Source organism: Mya arenaria, chromosome 7 (genome assembly GCF_026914265.1).
Source record: "Mya arenaria isolate MELC-2E11 chromosome 7, ASM2691426v1".
Taxonomy (NCBI): domain Eukaryota; kingdom Metazoa; phylum Mollusca; class Bivalvia; order Myida; family Myidae; genus Mya; species Mya arenaria.
The window spans coordinates 15,196,236-15,222,431 of NC_069128.1; the positions used below are offsets into that span (position 1 = coordinate 15,196,236).

Sequence of the window (26,196 nt, forward strand, 5' to 3'; positions counted from 1 at the left end):
TCACGTGACTTGTCGATATAAACAAAGATATTGAAAAGCAAAAGTTCCAGATACATGTTGTCCATTGTTCGCAATGACATTAACTAGCCTGGAGTAAATTAATCATGCATCTAAACACCCAGGAGGCTAAGGTTCAATGTTGATTACAATAAATATGATGAAATTAGGACATTTCATAGCATCAATACATAACTATCACGATGATTGAATGATATATTGGTTGCATTGGCATTGATGGAAAATCCACATGTATAAAACAAAGTTCTAAATTAAGTTTCTATCATTTTGCGAGGCATTAATGTGCCATACACGTGAAAGTTCTTGGACATTAGAATGCTGCTTTTGTCTGATTCATGCTCATTTTCAATAAAACAAACTCATTGTGCAGGAAGAATCAAGCGGTAACAAATCCAATAGCCACAAGTCTACCAGTTTCAAAGCGTAGGCGCGTTATCTGAACTCTTAAAACACTCGTGAAGTTCATTACTATTTCAACTGTCAGCAAGTTGCATGCTTGCCTGTGATATATTGTGTTTAATATGCCTGATAAAGATTTCAATTGGGGATTTAAAAGTGATGGATATATGTTCTTGTTCGCGTGTTGGTTTAAATTTCATTGTCCTATCATAAAATTTAAAGTCGCTTATATTTGTGATCGGAAGGGAGTTGAACGTTTGGTTGGATAAGTATTGGATTGGATATATTGGATATTTTTATGTGAGTATCATTGGATTCAGAACAATAAAAATAAAAATATGCTGAATTTAATTCAGTACACAACTATTTTTTGTCACTGGAAAAAAATAACAACTTTTAAAAAATGGTATAGATTGTACAGATTCTAACGTAAATTACCAATCAGACATTTTTATATATCAGTAAATCCTAATATAACGGACCACATTGAAATAATCTAGATCCTTACATTTCAAACCAAATATTTTATAGGTATTTTTTGGTCATATTCAGATTATAAACATTGCAGTTTTTGTTTGTAACTACCAATCTAAGAATATAAAACTGATTTTTGGATAGGCATATTGTCTGTACCTTTTTCAAGGTATTTGTATTTATAAAAAAACTTTTAGATAAGAGAACAAATAATCAAATAAATAAATGTTTTACAGGCATATGTAAATAAACTAAATGTATCTGCAACTTTTACCTCTCAATATGTTTGATTTCATCGACAAGTAACCTGAGGATGATTTTGTCAATTTTGTAGTTAAATACTATAGCAAAGAATAAACACACCAATTAGCGACATTGGTATCAACGATTAAAAAGAGTGAAAATGGTTCAAACACGACAATTGTCAATGTTAATAAAGTATCAATAATCCGTTGATTATTTACGAAGTGATTTTTTTTATTTTATTTGCAAAGAGTAAGTTCCTGACGTTCTTTAGAAAATATAATTGAAAAAAAGCAGGAACGGTAAAACATGTTTAAATTACAAATCAAAGTGACACTTATGTATAGTAGTGTATTCATTCTATTTCATATGGATAATAAGTGTTTTCTGATTTATAGGTTAAGGTCAAACACGCCTTTCTTTGTTGACAACGAATAAGTAATTTAACGGAACTATTACTACAAAAAGAACAAACATGGATTTTGAAAATAATATTAAAACCGAACTATTCTTGAAGCGTGTACTGTTATTCTTTTGCAAAAGTATATAAAATAAGTAACATGTAAATATATATCATTGTAATTTCATATTCACAAATGGCTGCCTTTTCTGCGTAAATCTTGAACGTTTTATCAAACAGTTGTCTTATGTACGTTATAGATTGCTGATAAATTTAAGAAGCAATGTTATCATTTTTTGTTATTCTGCTATGACAGCCACACAATAATTGAGATATTTTTATAAGCTGCATTTAAAAGAAAAGTGACGTGTAATAATTCTTATACCACCTCGTATAATATATAAATTTATCGAAAAGACCCCTCGTCGCTTTACAAAGCTACACCACGTAAAGTGCTACTAATGTGACGCCATTTCGTCTCAAGGTGGAAAACAAAAGTCTGCTATAGTTAGATATAAAAATGGTGCCATGTGTTGCTATTGAGCATGCCGAATACTTAACAAGGATAGCTTACGTATATTGGTTATTACTTTTTATACGTTTAATGTTTGATAAAACAGATTAACGGATAACTTGGTGTTATAAGTTTATGTTTACACATAAGCAGAATTCTTACCTTCTAGTTGGTGATTATTTGAAAATATTTTGAAATAACTTTTGCTCTAGCAGTTATAAAACACAAACGGGTATCTAAGATGCATGGTATAAATAGTATTTTCCTGATTGGATGACATCTTTCTTGGTCTATTTGCATTCTTTTCTGGTGCGATAATGTCTAGTATTCTATGTTTTATTCAGAATGACGCAATCTCCAACGTAATATTTTAAACAATGACAGACGACGTTGACCCAGACGATCTCCACCCCATGTTTCAAGTCATGCTCGAACGGACGGACGATTGGCGTCCAGGAGAGAACGTCTCCAGTCTGGATTACAACTTTCTATCTCGCCATCCGGGCATGTCCATATTTTTCCTTGTACTGACGTCCATTGCAGCGTTTGTGGGGAATGTTGGTAACTTTATGGTGAGTTTTCATCAAATATGTCTAAATAGATCTTCAAAACACAACATCGCTTTAGAGGCCTTACCAGTGTTGGACATATTACTAACGTAAATAAAGTATTTAAATCAACCAAGATTTGGCTTATTGTTTGTGCCCAGAATAAGTGTATAAACATGATTCTTTGGCAGAATACAAAACTTATCATAATCTTCTGAATGATTCTAAAACTTTGCTTATTTTTAACCGCGAATAACTTAATCTGACTAATATTATTTTAATTATAACCGGGGACCATATTCGACAATGATAAACATTAGTGATGTTATTCATATTATAAAATCAACTACAAAGCGGCAATTATTTCAAATTTGAGCTGCATTGCTGTTCTCGCTTTACTAATTTCTTGAACGCACAGAAAGAAAATCGCTTAGACACATACAATATTTCTCTTTGAAGGACAGTTAAACTGAGTATTCACGTCACTTAATTGTGCTAATTGAATAATGTCCAATTTCATCGTTTCATTTTAAGCGCTTTTTCCTGCGTAAACAACTCAATACATTTGGAAAATCATGATCGGAATTGTCATCATTAGTATTGATTTGGAATCAAGTTTTATTTGGTTATGGTGTATTTTGAAATTATAAGAGTAAGTTATTTACACAGAAAATGGATTCATGTCAAGCAATTTCGTAAAAAAACAATCGTTTTTTGGGTCTGGTCGTTTAAGTGCTAAATTCGACGTCATTCGGTAATTTTATTACAGCTAATCGTTTATCACGGATGTGTTATTGGATAGACATCCATTCAGTTTTTTAGTAACAAGCGGTTTGTCGATGGAAAGGTTTGGAGTTTAGTCACAGAAGATTAATGATTAAACAAGGAAGGATGAATATTAAGAAACAACTTGAGTGGTTATCGCTATAAATGTAGAAAAACAACTTATTAAAAGGCGAAAAAGGAGACCAAACGTACCACGCATATAGAAACAGATTGCATAAGTAAGAAAACTGAAACAACATGATTGTAATAATTCAGGATTAAGCGTCAAAGCTTTTGTTCATGTTAGTCTAGATTGAGATGTCGTAAACTAGCCGCACGCCATGCCAAATGAACTATTATTTTGACAGTACATGAGAAGGCGGTTTCTTCACATTTACTGATTACATTCATGGAACTTGTGCCTATAATCTCGTGCAATTGTGTATCTTGTTCAAGGTTTTTTTTGGACGGATTCGAGCCTTGGTCTGTTAATGCATGACATAGCTAGAGATTCGCTATTGAATATCGTTCATGTAGTTTTAGTCTCCGTTGTATAATAAACATAAATTCAACACTTTATCTAAGTTATTTTTTTCTATTTCGGCTCCAGGCTCGTCCCACTAGTATACATTACATTTAACGGTGGACAACCATGTTTGTTCTACATTGCGTGATACATCAGCTTATTTGATACATCAGTTTTTATTGAACTAGCGTTTGCATTTGCTTATGGCGCTCAAGTTGTAAATATTTCGTTTGTTTTTAATCATTATAAACGGATCATATTTGTTTACAATGTCTGTGGAAAATTACAAGCAAAAACACGTATACAAAGGGGTGTGTTTTCTTGTACATTTATCTGATTAACATATAAGTTACAAAAGTATTCGCCTATTCGTCTGCAACACGTGTGGAATTCCTGTGTTCATACGATAACTAGAAGATATTACAATGTCTTAATATAATGCTTTTGGTATGTAAATGCTTCTGAAAGAACCCCACGCTCTAGGGAATAAATCTCCAAGTGTGGAACGAACCACATACCCTCTGATCATGAGTCCGATACGAGCCACATACCCTCTGATCATGAGTCCGATACGAACCACATACCCCCTGATCATGAGTCCGATACGAACCACATACCCTCTGATCATTAGTCTGACCAGCCGGGCTTCGCCAATGATACTGAATATGATGCAGAAGTTATTTATCCATATGTATACTCTCATGGTGTTGATGCACTCAACGTGTGCAGGAAGCTACATTCATTTAGCCATTTGCTAAAACATCTTTTGTTCAGAAAACATATGTTACAAGTACAAACGCAAATGATCATAAAATACACCTGCCAGTATTTTTTGGTCAGAGACTGTTTCCTTCAATGATTTCAACATTTTAAGTACGTGCCTATTCCAACGAATATCTCTTTCAATGCAGGAATACTGTGTGAATTACTTACTGAATCGAATTTGTTTGCGTATGGGTGACAATTATTGGTTATATTTATTTTTTCACATTTCAAAATATTGATTAATTAATGATTCTTATTTTTGTAAATCTAAAAAAGTAAATTTGGCAGTGAATATCGGCAAATCAATTTCGATCAATTAATGCCTTCGTACATATAACTAAAGAGACAAGAGCGGACGTACATCGTACCTTGTTTGTATTTTCGCCTGGGCCGATGACAATCGAGAATTTTAAATAGTTCATTAATTTCATGCACTAGATAGATTCTTACAAATGCATCAAAAACACCAAATAAGTTAAGAGTCAACATGTTACGATCTACAGAGGCGAGGTTGAAACTAGTTTAACAAGTAGGTTTTGGTCTGAAAAAGACTAACTGAAAAAAAACTTTATGAAACACCAAGCTTTAGAGTTAAATTCTATTTGAAAGGCCTGTAGGTCAACGGTCAAACTCATTTGAAATTATTCACATAGTTCGATGGATAAGTTTCACGCAAATAAAAGGATAACGCGAATAATAATAAATCTGATAATACAGGATTTATCATAGATAAGCCCGATGAATATAATATCTGTTCTAGTTAGCTTGTGACAAAGAGTTTAAACTTAAGTGTATGACTTGTGTTACTTAAACAAAAGCATATAGTTAAGTGTTTAAATGCCGTGTCCGTCCTTGTAGTGATATAGTCCTTCTCAGTGTACATCGCCCTTATGTGTAGCACATATGGAGCATACTATTTGATACACCCGCCCCTAATCAATGGCACTGGTCAATTGAATGTACTTCCATTATATGTAGTGTATTGTTATTTAGTTATAAAGCATTGTTTAATCAACCTCTTTGTTCTTGACACCGATATTTGATTAGTTAAATTAGTTGCTTACTTATTTTTACTGACCGTTGCGAGGCCGTTAACCCAACATTACGCTATTTACATAGTTCCGTGATGGATATTGTCTCGTCTAGTGCTGTATCTTTGTTTTGTTGTTTGTTTTGGCTTGATCTTAGGGCTTTAAACATTTTTTATTAGTTTTAAGGCTATTGTGAAAACCTCGTAGTTTTCATTGCGTTTTCTGATTGTTACAATTGACGTTTCAACGCCTCTGATTGATTTCGCGCATTTCGACAAGTTGTTGGCGAGATAAAATACAGAAATTGCTGAAACCTACTGGTGAAAATACAAATACAATTTATTTCATCCGTTCAGCTTATATAATGATGATTCTAGTGATTTTTTTCAGATGTATTGGAATCAAATGAAACGTAGTTGCATAGTGGCTTTTTAGGTCGGCATATAATCAAGGTTTAAAATGTTAGTCTAAATGTCTATGCTTACTTATGTGCGCTTTTTTATTTTAAGTGATCATTATCCATTACTGGTAAAAGTTTGATATGAAACAAACAAAACATAAATATAGTTGTAAACTTCGAAAATAAAATGAAAAAAACAACATCACATAAATGATTTTTACAAATACAGAATCAAATTAAGATATTTTTGCAAGTAAAAAACATGTTCACCCTATTTCATATTGTCTGTGTATACGATCAAGCCAATCGAACAGAAGTGTATCTAGGAGGGTGTTGTTTTGTTTAACATTTATCTGATTAACATACCTTTTTACGAAACGATAAATGGCTTTTGATTGTCAGCAATAGAGCGATAAATCTGTCATGTGTTTGTTGTTCATGTTCATAGGATAGCTTGAAGAGATAAGGTCTCTAAACATAATGATGTTAGTTGATTCCTATCATTTCGATGTTAAAGCTTCGAACATAAGAGCATATCCCAGTAAATGAGCAATATTTTGTCTCTCATGGAGCCAACGAAATAAATATTTACCAAACATTCCTTTCATTCAATAATCTTCGAAAATTGCCTTCTAAAAAGCAAATAATAAACAAAGCACGATCATAAAATAAAAATATCAGTATTTTATGGGCCTGATAAAAGGGCTTAGTAGTTAAACAAAGTGTTCAAATTGTTTCGAAGCCATCTGCTTTTGAGTGCATGCCATTTCCGAAGGATATATTTTCTTAATGATGAACTATTTTTGACTAGAATATATTTGAATTGACTCATTACTGTAGCAAATTAATCATTTTTAAAATCAGAACTGTATGCATTATTTATGAAATCTAATGATTTTGCTTGATATACTTTGATTGGTGTCAAACTATCGATTAAACCGAAATCTTTGTCTTCTCGATTATTAGTATTATTATTATTATTATTATTATTATTATTATTATTATTATTATTATTATTATTATTATTATTATTAAGTAATTATGTTTATCTTTGAAAGGTATTTTGGCAGTAGATATTTGCTAAACAACTTCAATAAACATGACATTTACATTGTTATAATGCAATATAAATACTATTATCATGTTTGGAAACAAATTAACGCAATACTCCTGTTTATTTCCAGGTAATTGGTGCTATTCTGAGTTACCGCCCGTTGCTCAGAAACAAAGGAAACATGTTTGTGATCAATCTAGCCCTAGCGGATATTTGTATTACCAGCATTGTTAGCCCAATGAACATGGTCGGTAAGTAATAATAAATACTAATATCAATACAATAATAAAGTTTATGCATTTTTAGGTACAAATTTCAAAACTGTACATATGATATCAACAATCGCTTTGCCTATTTGTGGGTTCAGTAGTATTCTTTACTAACTATACAATTTACAAATTGTATTTAAAATTGAGGTATATTCCGATATGGCCAACTTACCATAAAATAAAAACAACAATATATCAGTGCGAAATTTATCAGTAATCATAGAGAATTTTATCCATGATTTGTGTTGATATTATACCATACCTTAACACTGGTATAACACCAATGCAATAGAAACATACGAAAGATAATTACAGATAAAACAAGGGAATTATTTTCCTTGGCAAGCCTAGCGTTTGGAATACGTTTTATTACATTACACGTTCTGACTTTAATTTTAAATTTGATTATCAAAAAGGCTACCATACTATTCCCTAAAAATATATAAGGTTATCTGCATTTTACTAAAGAAGATAGGCATCGGAATGCCTTATCAAACAGTTGTCGGCACATTCGAGATAAAAATGATTAAGTACCTTTTAAGCGATCAATTAAAATGGGCGATTTCAACTGACTGTATTTGTAATTGTGTTTTCAATAGGTGTCACCAAAGGGCCGCGGTTTTTCCTAGACAAGGTGATTCTGTGTCACATGCTGGGAAGTATTTGCACGGTCAGCTGTCTCGTATCGATGGCTTCCATAGCTGCTGTTGCAGTAAACAGGTAACAAGATACATTGTACATAAGTTATTATACTTAATTGAAACTCCATAGAAAAACAGCATGTGAAGCATACTTAAAACTTGCATGTTATGGTTTCGTATATGCCATGATTAGGGCATCCCCCGATTAACATGGCACCTGCTACATTGACAGACGGCGGAATCATAGTCAGCCTTCTCTAATGTAACGATTTTAGTATCCATGTCAGGCTGATAGTGTGCAATTTATTGCAACTGATGCGATGATGATATAGTATGATAAGGTTCAACAATCAGCTAAAACAATGTTCCTGTAAAGGACTACATGTCTCTTGTCACACAAACACACATTTTTTTATTGAATTTGATATCTTGAAGCACTCGGACGTGAGTATACATACATGTGGATATACAATACTATTTATCATATGTAAAATGTGTGATGCTTATTGTTTAAAACAATGACTGCATCGTATCTTTGAAAGGTTTTTGCATTAGGTGATCTAATTTGCATTCCTCCGTCTGCAGATTGGCTCTCTGATCATTGAAGTACTTGGGGTTTACCAATAAGTTTATTTTCATTTGTTTTATTATTAAGTTTTCGCAAGTTAATGCATTCTTTGATTAGATTTACCTTTTACGTGTTTTCTTTATTTAAGATTGTTGGGATAAGAGGGAGGTTTGTGCACGTTAACTGGTTTAACCCCTAAGTAAATTTACATTTTACGGACCGTTCCAAGGCTGTACCTGACAATCCTTGATAAACATATCTAGTTTTTCATATATAGTATGTATGCACTGTGCTGTTTGTGGAGTTATGTGATGTTATTCCATGTTTCTTGTTTGTGATTTTTTGCTTTTGTGTTCCATGTTTTTCACGTTTACCCAGTGCCATTTAACCGGGTTTATGTTTAAACTTTTTGCTACTGATCTTGTTTCTGCAGTTTTTCACATAAGTATCATATCAAATTATTATTTGAGTTTAAAAACGTCTACATCTTCTTCCAGAATCGTTATCTGATATATAAACAATTCAATAAGAAAATAATAATTGATTAAACTAAGAAACCCCATCATTCACAAAAGTAATACTCTTAAATCATACTTATACTGATCCAAACATAACAGGGTCATAACAAAATTACAATATTTATATCATTTATAAATTTATAATTTGTATCGGTCAAGTCAAACGTTCAGAAGCTAAATGACTATTTAGCGTCTCAAACCAAACGTATAGAAATAATAAAACGCCATTTTCTGGATACTAAATCAAGGCAAACAGTTTTCTACTTAAGTATAATTTCAAACGTATGAGATTGTATTGTAATACATCTCACAAAGATAGCTACGAGGGCTGTATGATAAGTTCGCGTACTACGCTTATTGAAGGTACAAACAACTGAATATCGTTATGAAATTGATATGGGCATGATTATCAACATAAATAAGATATAATACAGAAAACAAATTAAAGTTACATCAATTAGTTTACAAATAACACTGGAATTAATACAGTACAAAAACGACACCCGGAGCATGACGTCGGACAAAAAACATCTTGACGTCAAAAAGTACATAAACGTATTTTAATTTTCTACATAGTCACCATTTAGTTGAACGGATTTTCTGTGGCATGAGATCCATTTGTCATATGTTTCCATGTACCAGTCTTCTAGAAATGACCCAACAGTTCTCTGCGCTTCAATTTTAAGTTCGTTGACATCGTCAAAGCGCTGTCCCCTCAGTTGCCGTTTAACTTCTAGGAATACCCGGAAATCAATCGGGGCAAGGTCAGGACTGTAAGGGGGATGCACAAAGGTCTCAAACTCCATGAGACTGCTTTCCAGCAAGGTTGAGTTAGCCTTGTGGGCGGGGGCGTTGTCCTGGTGTAGGATGACGCGTGATAGGTTCAACCCTGCCCTCTTCTTGCGTAGCGCCTGCACGAGATCGGGCCGTAACACCTGTTAAAAACGAATATTATAATTATACCTACATGATCATAAATATTAATGATCTCATCATCTTCATCATAATTATCATTATTATCATTATTATTATTATTTTTATTATTATTATTATTATTGTTATTATTATTATTATTATTATTATTATTATTATTATTATTATTATTATTAATATTATTATTATTATCATTATTATTATTATTATTATATTATTATTATTATTATTATTATTATTATTTTTATTATTTTTTTTTTTATAATTATTATTATTATTATTATTATTATTATTATTATTATTATTATTATTATTATGATTATTATTATCATTATTATTATTATTATTATTATTTTTATTATTATTATTATTATTATTATTATTATTAAAAGTTGCAAGAGTATTAACCTTAGAGTAATAAGCCGCATTTACGGTCTGCCAATCTGGTATTTGATGTAGTAGTATCATGCTGCACCGGTCCATGAAAAACACAAACATGTGCTTCCCTCCAGATCGTGAGACACGTGCTTTCTTGGGTTGTGGTTCTTCTGTAGTTTTCCTGATAAAAGACTGGAGCTTTGATTCTGGATCGTAGTGCCATAGCCAGGTTTCATCTATCGTAACGATCCTGTCCAGGAATTCCTCTCCTTCTCTAAGGTAGCGTCGGAGAAATTCCTGTGATGCTTCCATTCGTCTTCTTGTCATCATTAGACAGCAAACGGGGGACCCACCGCGCACTTACTTTACTCATACCAAGATCTTTCCGTATTAGTCTGTGTGCAGTATTTAATGATGCCCCGACCTCATTTGAAATTTCTCGCACATGATCACAATCCAGCATTTTAACGATTCTCTTCTTAGCCCCATCGTAGACAATTTGTGGTCGTCCCGTTCGTTTATTGTCCTCTAATGTTTCGCGTCCAATCTTGAACTTTTCCTGCCACTTGAACAGTAATGTACGGCAACTTTTTTGTTTCTGACCTTCTTGTAGCTTTTTAAATGTTTGCGTTGGCATAAAACTTTATGTTTGCTTCCACGTCGGCTGTTGGCGTCATTACTTTTTTGCAGCTTACGACACTGTTTGTGCTATAACTTATTTTATAAACAATGTACAACGTTAAAACTTAACGAAAATGACGTTATGACGTCGTACGTGAGCGTGATATTTTGGCGCAATTCGGTTTGTACTTATACGGAATATATATAACATTTACAACTGGTATACTTTTTTTAAAAATCGACGTGCTCCGGGTGTTGTTTCCATGGCTGCAATAGAAGCCACGTGTATGCTTATAAACGACACTTTATCCTAAGTTTGTTTATAATATTACTTGGGACATTTATATTTGTAATGTGTAGCGTTTTCATAACTATACGATTAAAAATAAGAATATGGCACCACTTGTCCGCGAACTTTTCATACAGCCCTCGTATACGTCTAATCAATGTTCAAGCCATTTTATTTAGTAATTTAGCAGGGTTTTATTTTCTAAAATAACACTTATGAGGCTGATACGCGTTTGAGTAAAAGAGTCTCTACCTTGTGGTATAATTCCTTATTTTACCACTTGTACCATAATCGAGAGTTATTGTAGAGTATACATGTGTAACAATCGTTGAACATGCCCACAATATAAAGAAACGTCACGCTTCATTTGTATGATGTGATTGCAGATTAGGGGCCTATCTCTTTGGAAAAAAACAACTACCTTTCTTTTTCAGATTGATACAGATTTGCAAGCCGTTTATATATCACCGTATCTACACACACAAAAAGACAATACTTTATTGCGTTGGCCTCTGGATCTGGGCCATGCTCCTTGATCTGCCAAATTGGGTCGGCTGGGGCGGTCACACCTTTGCCTTGAAGGAGATGGGATGCACCTTTGACCGGATAGCCAACTATGGATATACCATCTTCATGACCACTATGTCGATCTTCCTGCCAATGACCGTTGTGCTTAGTTGTTATATTGCAATTTTAATTTATGTGCGGAATAGTCGAAGAGAGGTGCGAAAATTTGGTGGGAGCGAAAATTCACCGATGCGCGTGACACAATCCAACAAAAAATGCGTTTCAAGAGAGAAAATGTCATATAAAAAGGACGATATTCAGTTCGCAATTATCCTATTTATATCTTTTCTTGCATTTGTGCTCTGCTGGAGTCCATATATGATAGCTTTAATATTTGATTTTGAAGACGAATGGACGAAGGAAGTCTACGTTGCCGGGACACTACTTGGACATTCAAACAGTTGTCTTAACCCTATTATATACGCAATGGGATACGCACGTTTTCGCAAGGGATATTATGTTTTCAGTCATAAACTGTTGTGTATGAAGATAAAGCGAAACTCAAACTTCTATGATTCGAAAAGCACACTGCGTTTTACGAGCAAATTCTCAAAAAGTCCTCTTAAAACACCTACTATTGATAAGAACTTACAAATTTCAGGCAATATCATCTCATCAGTATTGTCGACGCCAATACGAGAAAAATGTTTCAACAGCATTGAAAATGTTTCAAGAAGTAACAACTGCATTTCGTAGTGATTCCCTTTCAAACATACATGTTCTGTCTTTGGGTTTATTTATCGTGTCATCTCGTTGAAGTAAATTGAAAATCAAATGCGGTGTTTTCTTTTTTTTTGAATATTTTGTTGATTAAAATTAAATAAAAAGCTACTTTTTGGTAAATGTATCACACGTTTATATGTATATTTTTAAGGGATCGTTAATCTTTATATTGTGACACACTTTATGACAAGAAACAAGGTTATTATTATAAAACTGGCTCCTGTTTTACACTGAATGCTTAAGATGTATTTTTATCTATTTCGTCGCTCTAATTATTTTCAGCTTAAATCCGACAACTTATTAAAAATAAGGATTTCATATCCTGATTATTTTTCCTTGCATTTGCTAATACAGAAATTGAAATGCTTGAAGTAAAATTAAAAATTAATTAAATACGTATTTTGCTGGTCATTTCGAGGAAGTATTGTAGTAAATTGAGAATCAAATACGGTGTTTTTTTAAATAAATAAGACAGCTTTACTACGGTAAATGCACAACACTTATATTGATATATATTCAACAAATAACTTTAACTACCTGAATGTTGTGACCCACTTGATGACATGAGACAAGGTTGCTTGAAATGACTTCTTAATGTGTCTTTGATTATTCAGGGCAGACTCAAATCAAATGCCCGTCGGATTATTTTATTCGAATATTCTTAAACTATTTTTTAATTGGTAAAAGATATGTAGTATTATAGAGCCGACTCATCTTTTAAAGTAAATGTAATTTTATTTTTCTCCTTGCTCCAACTATTTTCAACTGAAATCCGAAGAACAACTTAAAAATAGAATTGTGCAAGCTCATTTTTATTTTTCAGGCATGTGCCTAAACAGTTAATAAAACTATTTAAATAATGTTGAAGATTACTTAATGTAAATACATATTATGCAAAAATCGACTTCGAATAAACTTGGAGTCAGGAACTTAAAGTACAAAAGTACATTCTTCTTCATATGTTAATGACTTAATAATACTTTCATTGTGGATTTACCTTTGAACGAGTCAAGTTCTTACTCTTGCTGTATGCAAACGATAATGTATTGCTGGCAGAAAAGAAAATGAAAATGACTACCAAACTATGTCAATTTATGTTTTGGATACGTTGCGCAAAGTGAGATTGACTTTGAATGAAAACAAAACAAAGAGTGTATATTTGAGACAAAAATTAGCACACATATTTATAGACAAAAACATGTTATGTGCTAGCAATACTCAATAATAAACGAACGAGGTTACTTCCTATCTTATCTTTCTAGAGATTTTAACTTTCCTCTCTTGACAAGATACTGGTTCATTTTAAAAATAATTAACCTAAATCATAATATAGAAAAGAGATCCATTACATATCAAAAGTTGCTTTCATTCCGGTATGTATTTCACTTGTTTAGAACACGCTGATGTGTTGGTTGTCAGTTGCATACGATGCAAGTTAATTTCAAGTAGATGATATACTAAACATGAAATTGCAACCAAACATATACATAGGACATTTAAACAAACTCGATATTGTTAACATGATTTAAGAATATTCGTTTCTCTCCAACACGACTTTTTAAAAATGAATTATGCGCCATTTCGGCTACTGATTAATAAAGATTTGTCTTTGTGAACATATGTTTTGTAACAATTTTCTAAACGATAAGATGGCAGGAGCTGGGTGGTTAATTATTTGTGATTTTTATAAATGCTCGTTATTTGAATCAGTTATAAAGGTAATTTGATGTCGTATCTTATTTCTGATGGAGAAATAACGGGTATTAAAGAGTCGTTTGAAGTTTGTGAGAGCTTTTAAGTTACATTATATTCAAAACAAACACATCTACGGTAAGGTTTGTTAAGACGTTGGAGTACGTTGTGCTATTGAAGATGAAAAAAATGTTATATCTTTAAACGCGCATTAATTTTCAACAAATGTTTTAACATATGCTAAGCAAACTACAAAGTGTTACAGTCTATTTAAAGAGTGTATGTTTTAGGAATAAAATAACACATATCTGTTCATGTATTGCACAATGTCATGCATCGGCCGTGTGAATGCGTTCGGTTTGAGATTGCATGGAACCACCTCGGGTATAGATCGTGGAGGCAGTAGCACGTACATTATTTAAAATAGAAATTTAAACCCGTCTTTATTGTCTCTTATACCGTTACCAAGATGAAAACGGCCAAATCCTTAAAGTCATAATAAGAGAGGTCTAGATACAAAAGAGGTTTAACTGGAGAATAGATTAAACGCCTGGAGACCCACAATCCTGAGGGTCTGAACATCAAAGTCCGTGAGTTGTTCTATTAAGAGGACGTCTATGATACGGTGGTTGTTGATAAATGTTGCTGATTCAGCTTTTGATAAAGCGATACCTACAAATTATAACATACTGTTAGTATTATCACTTTCGAGTGCGAATAATGTTTATTTATGATACTAGTATGACTTTAAATATTGTTTCACACATTATTAATTTATTTTTAATAAAGCTGCAGTACTCTCTTAATATACAAACTCGTCTTCTGCTTGGTGTACTATTTTATTATGACGACATTTCCTGTATAACGTAATTTTATATATAAAACTTGCAATGTTCAGTCTAGAATGTTAAACAAATTATTTAATAGTATTTTGAAAAAACGGAACTTAGCCGAAATGTCAATAAGGAGTCGAGTGATAATACACAAACATTATGCATGAAACGAACAAATACTCCGAAGACATACTTAACCGCTTTCTTGTGTTTATTAGAGACTTGTATACAAAGTATGTATACAAAGAGAATACTGCAGCCTTATTAAAAAATAATGATTTGAAAATGTGTGAAAAAATAGTTAAATAATTAAATCATACTAGTATCATAAATAAACATTAATCGCACACGAAAGTGATAATACTAACAGTATGTTTTTTATTTGTAGGTATTGTTTTATCAAAAGCAGAATCAGCAACATTTATCAACAACTACCGTATCATAGACGTCTTCCTAATAGAACAACACACGGACTTTGATGTTCAGACCCTCAGGATAGTGGGTCTCCAGGTGTTTAATCTATTCTCCAGTACAAGCTCTATTGTATGTAGACCTCTTTTTTATGACATAAAGGATTTGACCATTTTCATCTTGGTAACGGTATAAGAGACAATAAAGACGGGTTTAAATTTCTATTTTAAATAATGTATGTGCTACTGCCTCCACGATCTATACCAGAGGCGGTTCCATGCAATCTCACATCGAACGCATTCACACGGCCGATGCATGACATTGTGCAATAAATGAACAGATATGTGTTATTTTATTCCTGAAACATACACTCTTTAAATAGACTGTAACACTTTGTAGTTTGCTTAGCATATGTTAAAACATTTGTTGAAAATTAATGCACGTTTTAAGATATATCGTTTTTTTCATCTTCAATCGCACAATGTACTCCAACGTCTTAACAAAACTTACCGTACATGTGTTTGTTTTGAATATAATATAACTTAAAAGCTCTCACAAACTTCAAACGACTCTTTCATACCCGTTATGTCTCTATCAGAAATAAGATACGACATCAATTAACCTTTATAACTGATTCAAATAACGAGCATTTATAAAAATCACAAATAATTAACCACCCAGCTCCTACCATCTTATCATTTTGGAAATTGATACAAAACATATGTTCACAAAGACAAATCTTAATAAATCAGTTGCCAAAAAGGCGCATAATTAATTTCGAGAAGTCATATTGGAGAAAAATGAATATTCTTAAACCATGTTAACAATATCGAGTTTGGTTAATTGTCCTTTGTATATGTTCGATTACAATTACATTTTTAGTATCATCGTCTTGAAATTGACTTACGACGTGTGCAGCTGACAACCAACACATCAGCGTGTACTAAACAAGTGAAATGCATAACGGAGTAAAAGCAACTTTTGATATTAAATGGACCTGTTTTTATATCCTGAATTAGGTCAGTCATTTCCTAAATGAACCCGTATTTTATCAAGAGAGAGGAAAGTTAAACACTCTAGAAAGATAGATATTAAAGATAAAAAGTTAACTGGCCCTCGTTTGTTTTATAATTGAGTATTGCCAGCACAGAACATGTTTGTCTATAAATATGTGTGCTTATTATTGTCTCAAATATACACTCCTTGATTTGTTTCCATTTGAAGTCAATCTCACTTTGTGGAACGTAAACAAATCACAAATTAACATAGTTTACAAGTCATTTTCATTTTCATTTCTGTCAGCAATATATTATCGTCTTCAAACAGCAGGAGTAAGATCCTTACTCATACAAAGGTAATTCCACAATAAAAGTATTACTTAGTCATAAATATATTTAGGAAAAGGTATTGGAGAATGAAAACTCCCCGTTTAAGTGGCATTCATAAGCTCCAATTATCAGTGGGCATAAAATCAAAAAGGCGTTTAGATTTTGAAAAACTGCTAAGTTCACATACATTTAATTGATTGTTAAACTTAACAAGAAAAATTTGAGGGTGATCGTGTGTTATTTTATAATGGTTATCAAGACAGTGGTGGAAAAGCGCTCGATCAAGCCCTTTACAAATCTGAAAATTACCTCCAACTGTTAGGTAATAGTAAAGGTTGTGTGTGCTCTTTTCAAAGCTTTTCTAAAACAATTTATTCATCCTGGAGACAGAAGTCAGGTGTTTAAAATGAAAATAATAAATCATTATTAATGTAGCAAAAGATATCATCTCAAACTTGAATATTTTTTCAGTATTGTTGTTTGAAGTAAGACACAACACCTGCAAACCAGCTGTGATGGCCATCTATCACTTGTATACTGTAACGCTGATGGCACTTTGTTAATTTGTTTTAATTGTTTAATATGGGAGAAAATTGCATGATGTCAACAAATGGTGTATATTTTATGTTGCAACCGATACGCTAAATCAATAGGTGATCTAAAATAATCTTCGTTGAGAGGATGATAACTTTTGATATCCTTACAAAAAAAATCGCGTTTTCAATTGAAATACTACAGCCTTGCATCAGAAATTGTCATGGCGGAAAAAATGTGTGGTTGAGCGTATGAACCGGTTTGTATAGTGGATGACATTTTTAAAATTTTACCAAAATAAAAAATATAACAAGCAAGCTTTTTCGCTTGGTAAAAAGTATAAATTTCACACGCGATTTCGGACGAACGGCACAACAATACAAACTGCAAACAGCCTTGACCTCTAACATATCTTTGGTCATTAAATGAACATATTAGTACTCAGCCAGCAATACTTAATACTAAACTCGTATGGGTTCGTCTGACAACACAATTTAACAGTTCGAATGTTGGCTGCTTCTTTATGCTCTGTAATTTTCGTCATATGTTTACCAGGTGCACACATTATGCATCCGGACCATAAAAATCTTAAGACAAAAATGATGAATAGTTAAAGCATTCTTTTGTATGAAATTAATACTGTTAAACAAGCTGTAAGAGAAGATGTACAATGTTACTAAGTATAAAAAACAGTAACTATTTTATATCAGGATATCAAAAACGTATTTCACATACCTCTTTTTTCCTAGACAGAAGTGGTCAGAATATAAAAGAGCTTTTAGAATGCTACTTCGAAGGTACGTATTCTGATTTGTGAACCGTTAGGTTGTTATTTCAAATTAAAATTATCGTATTTGGCAAAACACCATTATAAGTGAAGAAACTTTATGTAACCGCATATATTTTGAGAGCTATTACACACCATGTTGGGTTAAAATTCACTGCTCAAGTATGAAAAGCGCATATAATTAAGCCATAACATTTATTATACACAGTAATTGCTGAAGACATGCAGAGAACGTTATTTAATCATGAAATGTTATTGCATGTAATAAGAAATTTATGTTTCATGTCGTGTCTGAAAGTATTTGCTGTTTGTTTTATGTGAAGTGGCTCAATTATTTGATTTAATGAAAAGCTATTTAAAAAGCCCCTATCATTATTAATTACTATCCTTTACTTCAATTTAAAGTTTATTCTAAGTCTGTTTTTTTGGGGGGATGGGCAAAATATGTGTTGACATAAAGTTAACATTATTTAAACATCTATTTAACTGACCATAGGTAGAAACATTAAACATGAGGCTACACATATTTTTTTTTTAATATTTTCGTCGTATTTCAGCTGAAATAGTTTGAGCGACGTTAGAACTAAATTACTAAATTGCTCTTTAATACTACATTTTTTATCCCGTTAATAATTATTTTACGAACATTTATTGAAATATTCCGACGAGAATTTGAGGTAAGTCTCCCCTGAATCATCAGAGACACATAGTTACTTTTCTGAGTCATTTCAAGCAACCTCGTTTCATTTCATAAAGTGTGTCACAACAGGATGGTAGTTAGAACTATTTGTTCAATAAAAGGAGCTATTCTTTAATATGTATATATATCAATACACGTGTTGTGCATTGACCGTAGTAAAGTTGTCAAATATATTCAAAATAAAAAAACACCGTATTTGATTTTCAATTTACTACAATACTTTCTCGAAATGACCAGAAAAATTAGTCCGAAGACAGTTTTTGCATCTACGGCACGTTTGAAAAAGAATCAGGATGAAAGGCAATTGCTACTTATTGAAACATTTCCAATGCTGTTGATTTTTTTTCTCGTTTTTGCGTCGACAATGTTGATGATATGATGTGTTCTGTAATCTGCAATGTCTTTTGAATAGTAGGTGTTCTGAGAGGACTTTTTGAAAATTTGCTCGTATAACGCAGTGTGCTTTTCGAATCATAGAAGTTTGAGTTTCGCTTTATCTTCATACAAAACAGTTTATGAATGAAAACATAATAACCCTTGCGTAATCGTGCGTATCCCATTGCGTATATAATAGGGTTAAGACAGCTGTTTGAATGTCCAAGTAGTGTCCTGGCAACGTAGATTTCCTTTTGCCATTCGTCTTCAAAATCAAATATTAAAGCTATCATATATGGACTCCAGCAGAGCACAAATGCAAGAAACGATATAAATAGAATAATTGCGAACAGAAGATCGTCCTTTTTATACGACATTTTCTTTACAGATCCGCCATGTTTGCTGGATCGTGATAGGCGCATCGGGGTATTTTCACTCCCACCAAATTTTCGCACCTCTCTTCGGCTATTCCTCACATATATTAGAATTGCAATATAACAACTAAGCACAACGGTCATTGGCAGGAAGATCGACATGGTAGTCATGAAAATGGTATATCCATAGTTTGCTAGCCGGTCAAACGTGCATCCCATCTCCTTTAAGGCAAAGGTGTGACCTCCCCAGCCGACCCAATTTGGCAGATCAAGGAGCATGGCCCAGATCCAGAGACCAACGCAATAAAGTATTGTCTTTTTGTGTGTGTAAATACGGTGATATATAAACGGCTTGCAAATTTGTATCAATCTGAAACACAAAAGCAGTTTTCTTTTCAAATGCGATCAAAACAGACAAAGGTGGCATGACTTTTCATAATAGTGCGGAATTGAGGCAGTTCAAGTCTAATTCAACTTGTATATGTATTACGATACAATAATTCTACGAATTTTGTACAGTAAGTTGAACAAGACTTTAATAACTAGAAAGTAGATCGCAAGAAGTATGATAGTGAACATCATCTTATCAACAAACATATCGAACGGTCCCTTTTACGAAACATTTTTTTTAACAATAAAAATAAATTTTGTAATATTAGTTGATTGGTCCGTTTAAACTTTTTTTTGACAAACCATCAGCCGGACATGAATACTGAATCGGTCTGTGAGATAAAGCTGGCCTTTTATATGTTGAGTCCGCACCAAGACAAAGTAGCATGAGCTTTGTCGAGCAGGGTATGATTTTGCATGGCATGTACGAGTAATTACAGGGCAAAATTCAAGTTAACTTCACATATTTATGATTACCTAGAATAAGGTATGTACAATGTATCTTGTTACCTGTTTACTGCACAAGCAGCTATAGAAGAAATCGATACAAGACAGCTTACCGTACAAATACTTCCTAACATGTGACACAGAACCACTTTGTCAAGGAAAAACCTTGGCCCTTTGGTGACACCTGAAAGCCAATTTGAAGAAGAATTAATACAAACCGTCAATAACCATTGATTTCAAGAAGGGCCTATTCTTATTTATTTTTAGCTTCATTGTGACAGCAGCTAATTACTTACAGACGGCTTTTTCTTGGAAGACACTAGTTCTGGATACGAAGAGAATATTCCTCTATTTGGGATCGATCCCTAACTTTTAGCGGACAACTATGCCAATACGAACATTGAATTTAATATTCAATAATAAGGATGATTAACCTTAACTGTAACAAATGGTTGTTATACTATATGAAGAATACTACTCAAAATGTTATTCCTTCAATGAATAGACATGATCGGACTTTTCACTCGATATAAAAAAAAAATCCAAATACGGCCTAGGTCAAGATATATTAATTTTGTTGATGTCATTTAAACACTGACGTCTATATACACATAAATGATTTGACTGGATTGAATAAATCTTTCCAAATGCAAAGGTAAATAACTCACTTTGGTCTTATGTGTGATTATCTTCTGTGTGTCTATTGCATTGTTCTTATATGTTGTTAACACGAATCAATTCATGGATTGTAATTCTCTAAGCTTACCTTCATATTAATATGGTTATTACAGCGTCGGAATATACATCATGTTTCAACCAGAGTTGACATAATGATATAGGTTGTAATGAATATTGCTCAACACACATATAAGCAGAAGGACTATTGATATCATGTGTTTCTAATTTCGTATCCAGAAATAGGATTAACTTGTCATTGTACTGCTACTAGTATATACTCGTACTTACCGACCATGTTCATTGGGCTAACAATGCTGGTAATACAAATATCCGCTAGGGCTAGATTGATCACAAACATGTTTCCTTTGTTCCTTAGCAACGGGCGGTAACTCAGGATTGCGCCAATAACCTTTAAATAAACATGATTATAGCATTTATTTTTTACAAACATAGCCTAACTATTTATATTTGATAATCACAATGTAAATGTCGTGACGATGGAAATTAGCCAAAATTACTGCCAAAATAACAATCTTAGATGAACATCTATAATCCATAATTGAAGGGCAAAGAGTTCGGTTTAAGTACATCAAGAAAAAGCAATAAATTCCATTATAAATACAAACAGATATTATCAAAAACAAATATTGTTATAATAATGAATTAATTCCAGTATAGTCAGATATATATCATCATTGAGGAAAATATATCCTTCGGAATTGGCAGATGGCTGTTATCAAACTAAATGAACACTTTGTTAAACTACTAAGCACCTGTCTCTGAGCCAAAAAACTACAACCATATTCATTTCACGATCATGCAATTTATGCTTTTCGCGTTTTTGAAGATGGCAAGTTTTTGAAGATAATTGAATGAGAGAAAACTGATATGCTTATTTCGTGAATTCAATGAGAGACAAAATATCGCTTATTTGCTTTTGCATTCATAAGAATAGCCTGTTATATTCGAAGTATTACATCGGAATTATAGGAACCAACATCATTATGTTAATAAATCTTATATCTTCAATTGATCGTATGAACAGGAACATCCAACACGTGACAGATGTATCGCTCCATCTTAGACAATCAAAAGCCATTTATCGAGACATAAAAAGGTAGGTTTATCAGATAAATGTTAAACACCCTCCTACATACTATTCTGTTCATTGGCTTGATCGTCTAATCAGACAATATAAATAAGGGCGGACTTTGGTGAAAATGTTGAAAATAATTCATTTGCAAAACATATCGGACTGAACTTGTAATGTTCATACCGTTTCTGATGTTTGTTTTTTGTTTTTTGTATCTTGATATTTTGCCAAAACAGTTATAATTGTATTTGTAACTATTACATCAATATATTTGTTGTATTTATTTTTTTACCAATAATGAATAACGGTTTCTTAAAATAAAAAGAGCCTATAAGTAAGACAATTCGACCAACATGTATAACTTTGATTTTATACTGAGCATATGTTTTATTTGGTTCCAAATCATCTGGAAGAAATCACTCGATGCATCAGTATAAAGGCTGAACGGATCGAATGAATTGTAATTGTATTTACAGCCACACACCAAACAGCATATACAGATATTCACAAGACAATAAACATCACCTGGCAATTGTATAAAGCTGGTAGGTTTTTGGTTTTGTCAAAGATATCCAAACTGATTATTGGTAAATGTTTGGTTAACGGTCTTGCGACGGTCAGTAGAAACAAGCTAGTAACTATCTAAATCTATGTTTTAAAACGTATAGATTACCTCAACAATGCTTTATAAATAGATACTAATAAAATACACATATTGGAAGTACAATTAATTGACGAATGTCATATCAAATAGTATGCACCAGATGTGCTACAAATAACGACACCGATATACTCTATCAAATGTCAAACAACATTTAACAATGCGATCGTTTAAAAGCACAAAGGTTATATCCTCATATTAACACATTTAGTCACAAGCGTACATTAACATCATATATAATCATTGGACCCAAAGGTGCTCGTCACATTGCCTGGATACAATTTTTTATTTTTAATATTTTTTTTTATTTTATTTTAGTATTTGTTTTGGTCAAAATAGTGAATATATGTTATTAAAAAAAAATATTCCACAATTTTTTATGAAAGAAAATTAGTATAATATGTAAATAAATATAAGGTAAACATGTGCAAAAAATCATTAATTCCAAACAATCAATAGAGCATAGTTCCTAAAACAATTGAGATAATCTAATAAGTTTTACTGTTCTGATAAGGTAAGATTCCCATCTACAAGAAAAATATAACTTTTATGCTAGTAAGATTGAGCTTTACGGCATATTCAAACAAAATGCACCGACCAGAAACTGAAATTCGCCATTACGAAAGAACCGGGAGGTTGAAAAACAACAGATTCCCCCCCCCCTAAAACACGTTAAGAACAGACTGACATGCAAACTTTGCCCATGCATTACAAAGAGAAGCTTAAAATATCATTCCTACCGATAAAAACTCGTTGAGTAAGACGCGTATTTATCCAAATAGAACGTTTTTTGTTGCAGTATTTCTTTCATGAAAATTGTGGAATATTTTTTTTAAATGACATGTATTCACTATCTTGACCGAAATAAATAAATAATGATAAAAAAAATAATAATAAGAAAATATGAAATAAGTATGTACGTATTACTTATCCAGGCAATGTGACGAGCACCTGTGATTGGACCTATAAAGAAATCTATGATAAATCCTGTTTTGTTTTATTTATTATCTGCGTAACACGGACTTGGCTACCCTATTATATGCTTGTCTCAATCGAACTATGCGGAGCATTCCAAACGAGTTTGATTTTTGACAAACATGCCTTTCAATTAGAGTTTTTTTTTTACATTACTATATAGCAACTTATAACTTGTGTTTCTTTATATAGCTTGATGTTGGCACTTTTGTGTGGGCCAATGACAATTAAACTTTTCTTTTCAAAACATGTTTTTATTCGTCTTGCATTTAAAAGGTAGCATTTATTTGGTTTTTGCATTTTTGTTTGCATTAACTATTCATTAGATATATGTTAGAGGTCAATTTGGGTGATTTATAGAAAAAAAGTGGACGGCCCTTGGCCTCAGGTCAAGGTAGCTCGCTCTTCTTACTGTAGATCGTCACAATTTTTCTCTTGAGTATCCGAACAAAAAAAAAGAAATTCAGATAGTAAGGCATACAGTAGGAGTGCCTTGAAAAAATATTCGCTTTAAAATGTTGAAATTATTAAAGAACGATTCAAACGGTTTATTCCACAAGAAGTGTTTACTTTGTTTAACTACTTGGGACCTTAGCCTGACCAAAACCATTCTGGAAGCTGTATTTAATTATCATTTTCCTTAACTTTACAAATCTTACAAATGGTGTTTGAACGAAAGATGGTTTAGCAAATGGTTACATGAATGTATATTCTGCAAATGTTTTGTGCATCCAATCCATGTGTTTACGATATCTGAATCTAGATCAACTACAGCATCGACGCCTAATGCTCCAATACTAACTACAAACCCGTCCATCGACAAACCGCTTGCTACTGGAATGATAAATGGAGGGTTATCAAATTATATATAAACGATAACCCTGTAGCAAAAACATCCGAATGACGTTTAACTTAGCACTGAAACATGCGAAAGCAAAACGATTTGCGTTTTTACGAAATTGCCTGACATGAATCGATTTGCTGATTAAATAACATTAATCTAATAATTTCAAAATACCTCATTAACCAAATAGAACTTGATTCCAAATCAATACAAATGATGACAAGTTCAATTATCATTTTACAAACGCATTGAGTTGTTTTCATAGGAAAGTGAGCTTAAATCAACAGCGATGAAATTCGTCATTATTCAATTAGCACAGTTAAGTGACGTAAATATTCAATCTAGCTTTCCTTCAAAGAGAAATAATTGTCTGCGTACGTGAGACCGTTCCTTCTGCGAAAAAAGTAAAGCGAGAACAGCAATGCAGCTCAGATAAAGAAATTATTGATATTTGTATTTTATAGCATGTCTAATAATAATCACTGAGAACTATGAATTGGGTTAAATGTTAAATAACATGTTAGAGTTTGTCGTATCAGCACACGATTTTCAAAGTGATAAAACATTTAGAATCATCGAGTGTCTCTCGTCAGTTCTTAAAGTTGTCTTAAAATAATCACTGAGAAAATGATTCTGGTTAAAAATTAAATAACATGTTAGAGTATATTGTTCTCAAGTCGTTTTAAGCAGTCAAACTCAAATTCCAAGAAGAAAATCCATTAGTACAATGTCAATGAGTGATTTGTACCTTGCTAAAATTATATGTAGCTTGTGTCAATAACTTGTTGAATTAAGTTGATCCAGAATTAGGTATATTGTAAAATCACACTTTGCTTTCCTAGTTATTTCGTTTTTCGTACTAGCTGTGCATTTATGTGTGTAATTATACCTAGGAATAGAGGGCTGCTCTAAATCTAAATATTTCTTACCAATGCTTAATTTTGTTATCATTCGATAGTACTTGATATTTTATTCTGTTTGTCTACTTGTGTACATAATATGCATGTTTGGTTTACTCGTATTGTTTGAATATTATTGTGTTAAATGTAATTCATAATATGTGTCATTATTTGTATATATATATCAATGTTTTGCTCTTCATTTCATGGAGGAATAAAAAAAAGTATCTATCCAGTAGGTTTGGTGAGAAAATGATTTCTATAATTCTTCCAATAATTTTCAATAAAATGGGTCAAAACTGTTACCAACACCGGTTTCAAAGGAATAGTTAGTTTATATAGGGAATATTATTTTAGTCGGGTTGAAACATGTGAAGTCCATATTGCGTTGAGTTAAGTGCGATGTCTCTTAACACAATCAACGAAAAGTGATACTATCCCACAATTTAACCGATAAAGATAGTATTTCTTTTATTTTGATGCCTTATAAAAAGTAACCCGTTTTCATAACAAAAGCATTTTAACTCGACG

General features: G+C 32.4%; 2 protein-coding genes across 2 annotated transcripts; one reads left to right on the forward strand and one right to left on the reverse strand.

Moving 5' to 3' along the window:
* Positions 1 to 551: 551 nt before the first annotated feature.
* On the forward strand, positions 552 to 12,617 carry LOC128240951 (melatonin receptor type 1B-B-like). The gene is made up of 5 exons (XM_052957939.1): positions 552 to 717; positions 2,393 to 2,620; positions 7,268 to 7,388; positions 8,006 to 8,126; positions 11,789 to 12,617. The coding sequence occupies exons 2-5, from the start codon at positions 2,426 to 2,428 to the stop codon at positions 12,615 to 12,617; spliced, it is 1,266 nt and encodes a 421-aa protein (XP_052813899.1). The 5' UTR covers positions 552 to 717; positions 2,393 to 2,425.
* Positions 12,618 to 19,240: 6,623 nt separating this feature from the next.
* LOC128240952 (melatonin receptor type 1B-B-like) lies at positions 19,241 to 22,272 on the reverse strand. Its single transcript, XM_052957942.1, has 4 exons — positions 22,237 to 22,272; positions 21,482 to 21,602; positions 20,579 to 20,699; positions 19,241 to 20,048 (listed from the first exon to the last, which is right to left on the reverse strand). Exons 1-4 carry the CDS (start codon positions 22,270 to 22,272, stop codon positions 19,241 to 19,243), a joined length of 1,086 nt encoding a protein of 361 aa, XP_052813902.1.
* Between the last annotated feature and the right edge of the window lie 3,924 nt (positions 22,273 to 26,196).

What these genes read in the sequence shown, in the direction of transcription:
- LOC128240951 (XM_052957939.1), top strand. Translation starts at nt 2,426, where the DNA reads ATGACAGACGACGTTGACCCAGACGATCTCCACCCCATGTTTCAAGTC. An exon ending in GGAATGTTGGTAACTTTATG is followed by an intron (nt 2,621 to 7,267) that starts GTGAGTTTTCAT and finishes GTTTATTTCCAG; the next exon opens with GTAATTGGTGCTATTCTGAG. An exon ending in TAGCCCAATGAACATGGTCG is followed by an intron (nt 7,389 to 8,005) that starts GTAAGTAATAAT and finishes TGTTTTCAATAG; the next exon opens with GTGTCACCAAAGGGCCGCGG.
- LOC128240952 (XM_052957942.1), bottom strand. Translation starts at nt 22,272, where the DNA reads ATGGAGCGATACATCTGTCACGTGTTGGATGTTCCT. An exon ending in GTCACGTGTTGGATGTTCCT is followed by an intron (nt 21,603 to 22,236) that starts GTTCATACGATC and finishes GTTTATTTAAAG; the next exon opens with GTTATTGGCGCAATCCTGAG. An exon ending in GCTGCTTGTGCAGTAAACAG is followed by an intron (nt 20,049 to 20,578) that starts GTAACAAGATAC and finishes TTTGTGTTTCAG; the next exon opens with ATTGATACAAATTTGCAAGC.